The sequence below is a fragment of the Octopus bimaculoides genome, chromosome 15, assembly GCF_046866305.1.
Source record: "Octopus bimaculoides isolate indiv1 chromosome 15, ASM4686630v1, whole genome shotgun sequence".
Lineage (NCBI taxonomy): Eukaryota > Metazoa > Mollusca > Cephalopoda > Octopoda > Octopodidae > Octopus > Octopus bimaculoides.
This window is the reverse complement of record NC_142942.1, coordinates 25,976,384-25,991,501: the sequence shown is the minus strand read 5'-3', so window position 1 is coordinate 25,991,501 and position 15,118 is coordinate 25,976,384. Positions and strand designations below refer to the sequence as shown.

Sequence of the window (15,118 nt, the reverse complement as noted above, 5' to 3'; positions counted from 1 at the left end):
TCAAAAATGTTAAAAGTAAACCGTGTTCAGCGTAAGACATTATACCAGTATACGAAGTTTCAAACTGTTTAGTTAAAAAATAATTAAAGCATCTGTGATCGAAATTGAAGAGATCCAATAGCACCTCAAAGGGAAGGAAAAATCTAATACCTGACAATATATACTGAGAGTGTCTTATGTTCCATAAGACACTCTCAGTATATCAACGACATATAAATCAGTCGCGGCAGATTAAAGGCACATTTGGATGAGAATAATATAAAACCAGATGAGTAAAACTTATGTAGACGTTGGAATAGCAGTATAAGAAGAAGAAGAAAAAAATCAAGATTGAATTGTACTAATTATCTAGGAAGCATTTAATGTTGTTCCATATCTAAAGATGTTGAGTAAGGTAGCATCAGATATAATTATATTAATCATAATATGTCAAGTTACAGAACATGTATATATCTACAGAAATAAAAAAAAAAGGAGAAAAAAAGAAAACGATGGTCGGAGGAAAGCTTAACCGAATAATATAACAAAAAGTCATAAGTTTGCATTGTTTTTTACGAACAAAGATACAACTGGCATAGGATTATTACAAACAATTTCAATAATCCATTCTAATAAACACAACCATTCTGCGAGAGGTGGTTCCGAAAATGACAGTAGAAAAATGGTCATACATAACGAATCTTAACAAAGGGTATAGAAATTTTATGAATGAAAACAAAGTGAAGAGAGCAGGATTATAGGTTAAAAGAGAAAAATTAGGTACATTATGGATGTTAGCTGTACTTAAATACACTATAGTTCAATATACTATTTGGAATTTGAAGGCGCCGAGCTAGCAGAATCATTAGCATGCCAGGTAAAATGCTTAGCGGCATTTCACGTAGCTCTTTACGTTCTGAAAGGATAAAAAGCAAAGTCGACGTCGACTTTGCTTTTCATCCTTTCGGAGTCTATAGAATAAGTACCAATTGAGCACTGGGATCGATGTAATTGACCGACCCGCTCCCCTGGAATTGTTGACCATATGTGCCAACATTTGAAATCAACATTTGAAATCAATATTTGGAAGTTGAAAAAAAAGACAAAAACCAAACAGACTACATAGAAAAAAGAAGATTAATGAGTTTGTATAAACGGCCCTATATCAGAGACGTATATTGAAAACAGAAAGAAGGCGACTGAAGACTCCTAGAATTAGAATATTTCTATAATATAGCTTTATGTAAGTTTACATAAATATTTAGCAGAAAACAGTAGCAAATAAATGCAAATAATGAACACGAACATTATTAATTTGCTTCTATTCTCAAGAAGGAAAATATTATAAAGATGTTGGAATAAAGTGGGGAGAGGAAAACAAAGAAACACCCCACCTAAAAAACATTAAATTAAAAACAAATAAGATAATAATCATTTATGATAATTTACGAGGAATTCTTTTTTTATCAGGTAAATAAGAAAATAAGATTGTTAAACGTTTCTTCAGCTGGCAAAAATGTAATTTATAATGACAGACATGTATAACTAACCTTAGGTTCTGAAACATTCTACAGTCCAATAGATGTTTGACGACATGACAATTATATCTAAAATACAAATATATAGGTAAAACATCTGATGGCAGCTGAGATCTAATGTAGATTTTGTTTTTATACGGAATAGACCCTCACACAGTATTGAATTTTACCTTTCTTATAACAATAAACATGTGCAATCTTGTCACAATTTGTTTCTAGTCTCCATGTTTCAATATGGCATTCGAAAAGCGTCATTTCCCGCCCGAAACAGTGGATGCCCGACATCATGACTGGCAGGTAACCAGGGTTGTCTATACTGAAAAAGATAAGAAATGAACACTGTGTTGATATGATATTTCTAAATCGATTACAACTAATAATATAACATACAATTTTACATAAACAAAAATTGTATCAGAAGAATAGTTTAATGGAATTACTGAATTGAGTAAATTTGAGTAGATAATCTAAGATATATATAGCTAACATATAAGATGATTCTGTGAAATATTACGATAAAAAATAGAAATAAGTCTATATGAAATATTTCAATTCACCTTTTTTAAAAAATATTACACAGGTTTAGCAATCAAATTTGTAACTACTCATATTTTAAAGCCTAATTTGTAACTTGATCCTTGATTTCTCTTTGAAATTTACTAGAATAGCTAACTTTGCTGACTTCGCTGCTCAAATCACTGACCCCCAAGTGAAAGAAAGAGAAAGAGAGAGAGATAGAGAGAGAGGGAACAAAGAGAAAGAGGGAGAGAGTTACTTCGCTCCACTAAAAGAAACAACCATCCTAGCAATCAATATTGTAATAATGAGATGAGTGAAGTTGGTTAGTGCGACTGTGAAGGAGATTGTGGAAATGATAGTAATGAGGACCATAATTATGATGAGAAGCGTTCGGGAATATTGGTGTTTGTGTTATTGAAACGAATAAAAGTAACATTCATATTATACTTCAAAAGCAAAAAAAAATATTCAGAACAAATGTAATTGTTCATTAGATGTCCTAATTTACGGAAGAACTAAGCGCAAACAGTCGACAGTGAAGGTCGTGGAGGTATAATGATGAGGATAAATGACGGTGATTATACATAGTGCCGAATATGATGACGAGAACGAAAAAGACGATGATATTGCGAATGATTATGATACAAGTGACAAAGACACATTACTCATAATCCTTTCTACCAAAGACAGAAGGCCTGGAATTTGGGTGGGAGGAGTAGTCGATTACATCGATCCCAGTGTTTCACTGGCAATTATTTCATCGACCCCTAAACGATGAAAGGTAAAGTTCACCTCGGCGGAATTTGAACTCAGAACATAAAGGCGGGCGAAATGCCGCTGAGCATCTTGCCTGGCGTGCTGACGATTCTGCTAGCTCACCGTCTTACTCATAATGTATTTAGACTACAAAACCAGGGTCAATACTTTTCTTTTTACTAGTTTAAGTTATTCGATTTCAGAGGGTTTTAGCCCATCATATCAACATAAGTACTTATTTTAATCTGGTAGTAATTATTGGTGTCTATTTATCGAACCACCAGATTATGACTTTGACATAAAGTGACGCAACTCGACGCTACTTCACATTGTCAAGCATAAAAAAATACTCTGGCATATTCCTCACATATCTATAACTTCCTCTCTGCATACATGCATACACATGTAAAATTCGTATTGGTGAGACTATAGGTATCTCCTGACGGCTTATTCAAACGCTCAGCCAGTTGAATATGTATGTATTTATGTATGTATTCAAGTATGTATATATGTTGTAAATGTCCGCGTGCGAATATGTTTGAATTAACTGTCTATATATACTGTAAAACTGTGTACATTCACAGAAGCTCGAATCATCCACACACTGCAGTTAGAAACCTAGTTTCAGGCTTTAGCAGAATATCTAAGCTTTCTGTCGATAGGAAGATCTTCAACTGGACATCCCTCCACCACAATTATGTATTGGTGAGGAGTTAATATTCCGAGAGGTTAGCATATATAGAGGACTTCCAACCTGTACCTCAACACCCGAAAAGGACCTCAAAAAGAAAGATCATCTGGTTCAACCTCCATTTAACCTAGAAGTTTCCACCGACGTAGTTAGGCAGTTCTTGTCGCTGATTAAAAATCATTTTCCCAGGGGCCATAAGTACTATAAACTTTTCAACCCACATAACGTCAAGGTGAGCTACTCTTGCCTACACAGAATCGCTTCTAACATTGCGTACAACAACAGACGCAAACATGCGCCCACACAACGACCAACCTCAATCTGTAATCGACGAAACCGTGCCAGCTGCCTTTTAGGAGGATCCTGCTTCTCAAGGGCTGTAGGAATGAAACCATCGAATGGACCATCGACAGGGCCCCATCTGTGCAAGGAATTTCTGCTCTGTATCAGCGAGAGATTGCATATTCTCCACCAGCCTGCAGTGTCTGTCATCAGAAAATACTAACAGAATCTTATGGCTGCCATCAGAGGAACGCCCTCCTAGTGAGCTTCAAACTACTATTCGCCAACAACTCACCTTAACATCGATTGCACCTCCACAGTGACTGCCCCACAACAAAGGACAGAGTTTCTAACTACCAATGCCTACACAGACCACAGGCTGACCTTTCAATCTTATGCATCTCGTGTAATCTCCTATAGCCGTCTTCATATACGTCGGCGTGCACACACACACATAAACATCTATGCATGTATGTTTTTCTTCTCTTTCTTTCCCACTAGCATAACCAAACCTTTCCTCACAACCTCACTCCACCTGAATTCAACGCCAAATTCTCCACCCCACACCCGCCAGCAACGCTGATACAACCACACTCGTATACATCTGCCATGCTCGGGCACATAAATGCCAAAAGAATGAATATATATACACACACACGCATATACCAGATGCAAACACACACGCACACATGATATTCTTCCAGACAAACACACACAAAGCTGATGTACACAGCTGACGCATATACCGACATGTTCGCGTGCGACCAACGAACGGATGTCATCAGCTCTCAGCCACACACCGGTTTATCCCCATGCGCACCCTCACCCGTATACATATAGTAGATACACACGCATTAGCATCAGACATCCACATCTATGCACTCATACATCTGGTATACACATCTTCGCCCGATAGTCCTTTGAAAGACCGGCCAGACAACAAGACGTCACCAGCTTCCTGGTCAGCCACGTGCTCCAAGAAATTCAACATTTAAAAAAAAAATATATCTGATGTCGCTGGAATGTCGATTTTATTTCGAACAACACTATGTCACCTGCCTTCAACAATGGCAGCTCAGGTTCCAGTAGTCATCTTGGACTTCCTGTATCTTTCCATTCGGTTAACTAAACCCGACGGGCTTGCTTTCTGGAAGACGTCTACGAAATTTTAAGCCTCTATGTAACTGCAATAAATTTGACTTTAGAAGTAAACACACGCACGCACGCACTCACGCACACACAGACACAAACACACACACACACATCATCATCGTCATCATCATCATCAGTAAATCATAATTCCGAAAGAGAAGTACACTAAGTTATAGAGCAGTAGAGTATTTAGATAAAGATAGTTATGGCCGGTCTATGGGGTTACCCAAGGATTCTCATCCATAGAGCGCTTAGCCTTACAGCATCAGACCCTAATGCTTACGCTGGAAGGAGTAAGAGGTCTTACGGAATTTTAGCCTGGGAATGAAGTCCAGCAGGTCTGCCTCGAAGGCATCAAGGTCCTTGATCCTGGGTGGGTACCTCCTAGATCTAGTCTGATGAGACGTTATAAGGCTAAGTGCTTTATGGACGTGAAACCTTGGGTAACTCCATAGACCGACTATATCTATCTATCTATCTATCTATCTATCTATCTATCTATCTGATTGGCTGTTGTTCGCGTCGTCTCGCGTAAGTTCATATATTTCGTCGTGTATGCTTATATATACCTGTATATATTTTTGTCAGAAAGGTTTCTAATAACATCTGCTTGACCTAAAGCTCGCTCGCTCGAAAATGTGCTCTCTAAGGGCCAATTTTCATATTGCAAAATCTTATCTCATAAATATTTTCCTCTGTCTGGAGAACCGATACAGACAGTTCAGCTAACAGTGTCAGCGTCTCTGAGCTCCACCTAGAAATGAAATTCCCTCCATTACCTACACCGAACACGTCGAACAAAAAAGAAAACATTGATGTACTTACACACACACATTTGTACAACAATACGCATACTGACGCAAGCTTTACTCCCGAAAAGTTGTAAGGGAAGGCAGAAACAATGAAAACACTCATAAAACAATGAGCAGTACAACCACGTCTATCATTTCTCCTGTCACCACCACTATCACCTCTGCCACGAAGACTGCTACCACCAACAACAATGTCACAGACTAAATAATTTTGCTTCTGTTTTAAAGCAAAAGATATATTTAATGTCCTTCTCAAAGGAAGAACTACAAGATTGTAAACAATTGTTATATAAAGAAGACAGAACCATTAAACTGACCACCACAGAAAGCATTTTGCAAGACATTCCCCCCACCCCGAACACAAAAAATAAAAGATTAGAACAGGCCACTCAAGAAACAGTTGAGAAATGTCTACAGGCCATATGGGCTTTTAAAACATATATTGCAAGAGGCAAAATATTTGCCACGATCGAGGAAGGATTTGATACGGAAGAATGCGCAAAGGAACACTGGACAAATAGCCTGGAATGCGGGGAATTTATAATGATTCCTACTTACCGTCCTGAGATTGGATTGGACAAGGGTTGATTTATTAATTCAAGCAAATCTAGAAACAACGGAAAATCTCTCAGATTTGATTCAATTTCCAGATGGTAGAACCCTACATGTGGCCGTTGCTACATTTGTGGTAGCAGATACCATCTCAAAAATAGACTGCCCTCTAGCAAAAGATCATCAACAACAACAACAACAACAACAACAAAAGGATCAACAACAAAACCAAAAACCGAAAGGCAAATCAGTACTGCTACCCACACCGCCAGCAGCACGACTGATAAAGCAAATGAAAGGGCTCCACCAACCAAAAAGCCCAACCAAACAACACCACCATCAGCGCCACTAAGTAGAGGGACAACACGATCACCCTCTTGGCAGCAGTCTGCTGCAACTGACAGCAAAACGGGAGTATTCCCAGTTTTGTGAGCCGAGGAGTTGTGAGGCTGCTAAAGGTCCAAACAAGGGGAACGTCATAGATAACTTCAGGCCTATCACTCTGATCAATGCAGATTTGAAGATTTTAGCCAAGGTTCTAGCTGAGTGTTTAGCGCTTGTCATTGAGAAACTGGTCGAGAAGTCGTAAACATGCGCCGTGCCGGGCAGGAGTATCCATGACAACCTCCATCTGATGCGCTACATCATAGACAAGGTAGTTAAGGAACCTGGCATGGGTGGGGTTCAATCGAAAGCTTTCGAAAGTGTAGACCATCGTTACTTGAAGGCTGTCCTTAGAGCGGCTAGTTTCGGTCCTGTCTTTCGCGGTTGGATCGCTGTCTTATACAGCTGCATCCGCTCGGTAGTTTGCGTAAATGGTCATCTGTCCAGACCATTTAACATCACGCGTTCGGTCCGTTAAAGTTGCCCCCACTCGTCGCTTCTGTACATATTGACTTTAGAGCCACTACTGCGGAAGCTGACCACGCTGAGGGGCATCCCGCGAGAACTGGGATGCGGGAGGAGTGTGTCTGCATACGCGGACGACGTCACGTGATAGTGTCGAGCCACAGGCATATCGACCTGGTCGCGAGACACTAAAAGAATACGAAGCTGTAACGGGAGCGACAATTAACTCTGAAACGTCAGTGTGCTTGCGGCTCGGCGACTGGAGAAGCAAGCCCATGCCGTCCAACAGCGTCTTCATCGTGGGACACTGGACTGACGGACTGGTTAAATTGCTCGGGATCTGGCTGGGACCGGACCTCCAAATGGAGAAGAAAAGTTCTACATTGTATTGTCCCCTCTTTGTTCGGCCCTGTGTGGCTGATAAAGAAATCTATCTATCTATCTATCTATCTATCTATCTATCTATCTATCTATCTATCTATCTATCTATCTATCTATCTATCTGATGGTAGCCTCTCGTTTGAGAAAGGCGGTTCTACAATTTCTTCCTGAACAACCTACACAAATTATTTATTTATAACGATGAAACGTATGTGGTGTATATCAGATTACTCCGTCCATCAAGTCAACAGGTGACGGTAGAAGTAACAATAATTTCGATATATATATTTCACCTATTCAGCTCTAATAAGTTAAATCATGGAATTAATGGAAAAAGTTAAGTATCATTAGAATTTCCAGGGTTGCCAGATTGATGATTCCGTTGTACCATGTGCAACAACACTATTAATTACCTTACATGTTCTAGGCAATCAATAGAATTCACGTGAATATTTTCAAGTATTTTCCTCATAAATGCAATATTTAATATCAATATTCTTTTTCTTTTACTGGTTTCAGTCATTAGACTGCGGCCATACTGGGTAACCATCATGAAAATATTTAGTCGAATGAATCGACCTTGGTGCTTTGTTTACAGCCTTATACTTATTCCATTAAGGTCTATTGCTGAACGGCTAGATTACTGGGACATAAAAACACCAACATCGGTTGACAAGCGGCAGTGGGGAACAAATTCAGTTAGATACACACACACACGACGGGCTTCTTTCAGTTTCTATCTATCAATTCTACTCACAAGGCTTTGGTCGGCCCAAGGCTACAATAGAAAACAACCAATATGTCACGAAGTGAGACTAAATCCGGAACCATGTAGCTGGGAAGCAAGCTTCTTACCACACAGCTACCCCAAGGCCTATTGTTTAAAATTAATTTTAAAACACAAAATATTTTGATAATTATTAGCAATTACTATATTGTAATTATATATAACTACATTACAGAACGATTGAATCGAAGACTGAAACAATAAAGAACACAAGCTCTAGATCTTAGCTTCTCAAACTGGGGTCCACTGTCTCTTAGGGGACAATTCTTAAGCCAAGTTGTTACAGAGCAACCTGAGGACTTCAAATAAAAGGTCCAAGAGTTAAGCTCAGACAAGGGTTGCAAAAAACCCCATCACCACCACCACTGCAGTACACTTGTTGACATAACAACAAAGGCTGTATCCAAGCGTCGGCCAGACAAGTGGAGCTAGGTGTAAGAGGTGGAAAGTTTATGTGTTTATGTGTTTATCCCCTTGTGATGAGATTTAATGAAGGATAAACTAATCATCCACATTTCTCTATGTGTTATTGACCTTATTGCATGTTTCCTCTTGAGTAATTTTTTTCCTGGCCTAATTACGCTGACTCAATTTCGTGACGTTTATAGCCTCTCTCTCGTTTGTGACCTTGAAGTCAACTCGGACAAAGAACCCTTTCTTTTAACGACGCAATACCCTTAATCATCCTTGACAAGACATGTTTGCCCTGCCCATCAGTACCTGATTCTTGATTCTTCCGGAATTCAGTTAGTGCGGCTATGTAGTATTGACAAAGTTCATCATGACTATCATAATCGGTTTTTAGTTTTTCATCAATATCACCGCTGTGTGATCCCCTCTCCTTTTGCCCATACCATTAAAGTACATCCAGGGTCCCTCGTTTTCTTATGAGACACGCATCACGCATAAAAAACACAATACACTTGGTTTTTCTCGAATACAGACGTATCTTCTTGCCAAAGTGTTATTTTGTATTCTACTGAATTACTGGGATCGTTATAGGCTACACACATTTTCACTCTTTTTCGCGTGCTATACTGACATACAGTCATTGTATTTTATAAACATATAAACTTTAAGTGGCGGGAAAGCTAAAAATTCAACGCTTTGCGAAAGTAGCCTTTTGAAATATTCTTACTGTCTCTGAGTTAGATACTGAAATGCAGTGAATAAATGAATGGATGAACCGTCATGTATTTATAGCCAACTCTATTGTTAGGAATTTACTATATCAAATAAAAATCAATTCATAAATGTGATGGAGGTAGATATTATCGTTTGTGCAATATTTGTTACATTTAATCTATACAAAAGAAAAAGTGTCGAAGCTCTTCAATACATCATCATTATTATCAGATAGTTGACTAGTTTGCATATTTTGACGACATAAGTTATCAGCTTTACAGAAAAGTAATTTCTTTAGTGGGTGGAGTGGGTGTTGTTGAAGGAACAAGAACAATATTCATCACATCTCTTTATACTATGGATCTATTCACGGTGATAACATGTTAACTTAGAGACTGGATAGCTGAAGAAATAGTTGGAACATATTAATTTTCCATTTTATTATTAGAAAAAATATAGTTTCCAGAAATTGCTTACTTGATTCCACGTTAGATTTGAGTTCAGAGACACCAAAGAGATCCGGCGAAAACAATGTGGAATTTTCTCAAGTCCTGAATCAATCACCCAATTTGTTAGAAATAAAATTGGTCCAATAACAATGTCAACAGAGTATTTAACAGGCGAAGAAATAAAGAAAAAATGTAGACTAATTTAACGCGACTGTATCGTATTTCCGTCCTGACGAATCAAACTTTGATGACTTTATAAGAATTGTGTCCCTGCTTTTAGAGTAGTGGTACAAAACCCCTCTAAAAGTTGTCTTAACAGAAAGCTTTACAAAACAAAAGCAACTCCAAAAAATCATCCTGTAGCTCGTCGGTCCTAGGACACAACCCATGAGTCGGCAAATGAAATGGCCCTGTTCTCATTATCAGAAGCGAGCCTGGAATCCTAAAATCCTCCTCTCTTAGCCACAAGCCGGTGGAGACAAGCCGGTGAGCAGCAAAACAACTAACAGTGAATGATCAAGGAGTACCTGTCATAGCAATACCCACCCACTTATAAGGATGGAGCTCAGTCAGAAGACTGATAGAGACACTGAAGCTTTAGAAAAAAGCATAAAAGACTTAACTGATAAAAAAATAAGCTATAAAAATGCGACTCGGAGGACTTTCTCCTCTGAGGAAGAACCCACATTTTAAGGAGAACCAATGTTCAGTGGATGAAATAAGAACCCTGTCCTTAACGAAATTAAAATAGCAGCCTTTCACAAGACAAAGTTTTAATAAGAGTCTTATACAATGTATATTAGACATATCCTGATGGAGAAAGAAATGAAATCATGTTATAAGCAGCAGAAAAAAATTACAGAATACTCATATAAATTTCGGATAGACTTTACAAAATGTTATATTTCAGTCATTTAGAAGAGAGTATAATACTTTATTTATCCTCTTTTCTTTCTTTTCACTCTGGTATCAATGGACACGTCAATTACAATACTAAGTTTCTATTTCTTATCAACGACTACACAACCTAGCGTCATCATTTTCATTAGTGTGCATCTTTATTCTCACAAAATGGCCATAACACTGTGCGTGTAAAATCAATTTTTTTGTATAACTTCCTGTCAATTATGCTTAACTTTTGTATTCATTTTGAGCTAAATGCGAATATTCCAATGCAGTGCAAGCCATAGTGAGATCTGGATTACTGCATATTTGGGTGACAGTATACATTTGGCTTCGCATCAAGTTAAAAAGTATATATATATATATATATAGGAAAATGAAAAAAAGCCAGAATGCTGAACTGGAAGCATAATTTAATAAAGATTTTTTTCTAACCGGTTTTCATTGCGAAGAAGCAAATTATCAAGAAGAAGGAGAATGAAAATGTTTTTTTTACAAAGAAGTACAAAATGAAGAAAATAATATATAAAACAATAATATATAAAAAAATAAATATACCCATACATTATATTGTCTTTGAGCTTTTGTAGTTCAATAGTAGTTCATGTATAAATTGGTAGGAAAAATAAGGATGCATGAGAGTTTCTGGCGCAAGAGTCTATCTACCGCCAAATTCCACTCAGTGGCCACATAGACTCTTGCGCCAGAAACAAAAACCCTAAATTCATTATATTCCTTTTCTATCAATGTAAAGACAGAATCTCCACACAAGAAAGAATCAACAAGGAGAATCTTTTCATAGAGAAATTCCAACCATTTCTTAACACACACACCCCTCAGTGACCTTATTTCTCTATGAACAGACACAAACTTCCTGTTGGGAAAAAAAGAGTTCATAACTCTAACTAAAAACACTTGTCTCCCCTTACACACACTTCCTGTTTTGACACCACATTTCCTGCTTAACACAAACTTTTAACCCTTTTTTTAAACCTAACAAAACTATCAACTCTCATGCATCCTTATTTTTCCTACCAATTTATACATGAACTACTATTGAACTACAAAAGCTCAAAGACAATATAATGTATGGGTATATTTATTTTTTTATATATTATTGTTTTATATATTATTTTCTTCATTTTGTACTTCTTTGTAAAAAAACATTTTCATTCTCCTTCTTCTTGATAATTTGCTTCTTTGCAATGAAAACCGGTTAGAAAAAAATCTTTATTAAATTATGCTTCCAGTTCAGCATTCTGGCTTTTTTTCATTTTCCTATTATTTCTCCACGTGCGGTTAACACAACCCCACTATTTACTGACTATATATATATATATATATATATATATATATATATATATATATATATATATATAGCAATGTTAATTCTCTAAATATATGTATATATATATTTATGTGTGTGTGTGTGTGTGTGTGTGTGGTAAGAAGTTTGCTTCCGCGTTCAGTCCCCTGCGTGGCTCCTTGGGCAAGTGTCTCCTGCTATGACCTCGGGCCGACTAAAGCCTTGTGAGTCGATTTGGTAGATGGAAAATGAAAGCAGCCCGTCGTGTATATTTATATATGTATATATATACGTCACTAAAGTGAGTGAGGGCATTAGTCAGCACCAGTATTGCTAGAAGTAAGGGTTAAAGCAACTCATAGCCTTAAGAAGCACTTATCTTAATGAATGACTAGGGAGGCAAGTTACCTCAGCATCTAGGCATAGCAACATCTCAGTGATTTCGCATTTATATTACTGCTCGTCAGTGACTCTCACCGAGTACCTTGGGTTAAACTCTACTCGCCTTATTAGTTTATAAGATTCTCGTAGAAATCATATACTGATTTCCTAAACTGTTTTGAAAATCAGCGTATGATTACAACGATAATCTTATAAACTGACAGGGCAAGTTGAGTTTAACCCAAGGGCTAGGTGAGTGTCACTGACGTGCATAAATATAAATGCGATATGACTGTGACCTGACTTTGCCTCAGTGCTGAGGGAGCTTGCCTTCCTTGTCAGTCATTAAATTAAGTGCTTCTTGTGGCTATGAGTTGTTTTAGCCCTTATTTCTAGCAATACTGGTGCTGAATAATGCCCTCAGTCACTTTAGTAACGTATATAGTTCTACCTCTCGGTTATAAGATTGCGAACAAGCCACTCTTATTGCTTATATACACAAACACACACACACACACACACACACACACACATATATACATATATATATACATATATATATATATATATATATGTATATGTATGTATGTATATATATCATATATATATCAGGCTGTTCAAAAAGTAAGCAACGTTTTGAAAAAAGAAATTCATATCAATATATTTCAACAATGTGGAGAACGTTTTTTACTATCCACTTTTCATCGCAAGTTACAATACGGTCGAGAAGTGGATCGGTCTGGCTACGGAGTAGAGGCGACGAGTAAATTTTATATATGCACATTTTCTGATTTTCATTAAAATTTGTCGAGCTTTTTTGATTTTCCGATCGCATGCAAATGGTTGCGGGCAGTTTTCTGGCTAACTTTCCTTTGCCAGTTCTCGAGTGGTTTTACGTGGAACTTTCCTAATGACGGTCTTTAAATGACCGCATCGATGACAGATGACTGAATCTTAATTATTTCTCATATATATATATATATATATATATATATATATATATATATATATATATACACATAAGTATGTATGTATTTATGTGTGTGTGTCGCTTAACGACTGCTGCTGGTGTGTTTATATCCCCCGTAACTTATCAGTTTAGCAAAAGAGAACGATAGAATAAGTACTAAGTTTACAAACAATATTCCTGGGGTCGATTTCTTCGACTACAACCATTTAAATTGGTGTCCTAGCATGGCCGCAGTCAAATGACTGAAACAAGTGAAAGAATAAAAGAATATATATATATATATATATATATATATATATATATATATATATATATATATATATATATATATATATATATATATATATATATTATGTTGTAATGAATAGCAATATAAAGAGTATCAAATGGTAACATTGGAATTTGATATTTCTGCGCTTCAACATCTTCATTATAATATTTTATTTGCTTTATCCACTGTACTTCTTATTGCGTTTGGCATTTCCCCATAAATTTTCCCTCAAAATAGCTTGATTTCTTCAGTATTCAGTCCTGTCTGCCCATTTCTTTCAGATATATGAAATGTTTTTTTCTTATTTGATTAAAAACGGTGATTATGCTTAACCTGGTTGTTTCTTTCGTCGTATATTTTGATTTTGGCAGCTCTTTCCTTTACCCTCTGCTTTAGTTCTTCGATATTTCACTATTCCCATTTTTCTCACGCCATACATTTCCTCTAAACTACCTTTCTCTTCTTTCTTTAGGTTTGAATTGCTTTCACTCTTTCAGCTAATTTATATCTTCTTCGGTATTCGCCTTTTCCATCATGGTACCTCCTGGTCCTTGTTTTCTCCTTTCTTTTTCACTAATAATTCTGCAACTATATTAGCACCTTAGCACCTACTAATATGAATGTGTTAGTATCTTTCATATTTTCACAGGTAATCTTATCAATCACTCTGTTCACTCTTGATGTTTGTTCATTAATCTTAGTTCGAAACTGACTCTAGGGCCTCTAGTTCATTCAGTTGCTGCTTCACTTTTCCAAGGACCTTTTGTTGATTTTCATCAAGGCTACCCACAACAACTTCTTTTTCCTGTGGTGTGCCACTTCTTGATCTTCTGTTAAACGCAAGCGTTGTATTCTTCAAGGTGGGTATCATAGTTTCAGTCTCATGATTCTCTGGAGAGTTCTTATCAACATACTCATTTTGATATATTGAGTCTTAACTGTTTAATTGCATGATGGTTTTACTCTGCATTTCTACAAAATTCAGTTCAGAGAGGTAGTTTTCTATTCCTAATACACAATATTTGGCCTGCAAGCTACTGTTCACTGAGTTTAAATGCTCCCATACAATTTCGAACGTCGAGCATTCTTTTCTAGAATCTTCGCTGTTTTGGTTTACTTTTTAAATAACACACTATTGCTATCTTGTTGATTTCTTTCTCCACTTAATTTTTTACACAATAGTATCCGGATTACGACCAGACCTGCTGTAGCGAAAAGATCTACTCTTTGGGAGATAGTCATCAGAGGCTTCAATTTCATTCATAGTATTTTGCTTTGATTTCAGTTTGACATAATTCACTCATATGAGTAGAGTATAGCGACTTTAAGTTTACACTGCTACCTTTGTATTTTTTCAAGCTCTCATCTCTATGATGGTCGCTGACCATGACTAATGAGCAGATTATACTGTGTTA

The 15,118-nt window shown here is 37.0% G+C and overlaps 1 protein-coding gene across 2 annotated transcripts in view; it reads right to left on the bottom strand.

Annotated features, from left to right (window-relative positions):
- LOC106872843 (uncharacterized) overlaps positions 1-15,118 on the bottom strand; it is a 265,208-nt gene that overhangs the window by 102,644 nt on the left and 147,446 nt on the right. For both annotated transcript variants that reach the window (XM_014919977.3, XM_052973204.2), the window contains exon 10: positions 1,688-1,833. In XM_014919977.3, the coding sequence (XP_014775463.2) occupies positions 1,688-1,833 (146 nt within the window). The remainder of the gene's footprint in view (positions 1-1,687; positions 1,834-15,118) is intronic.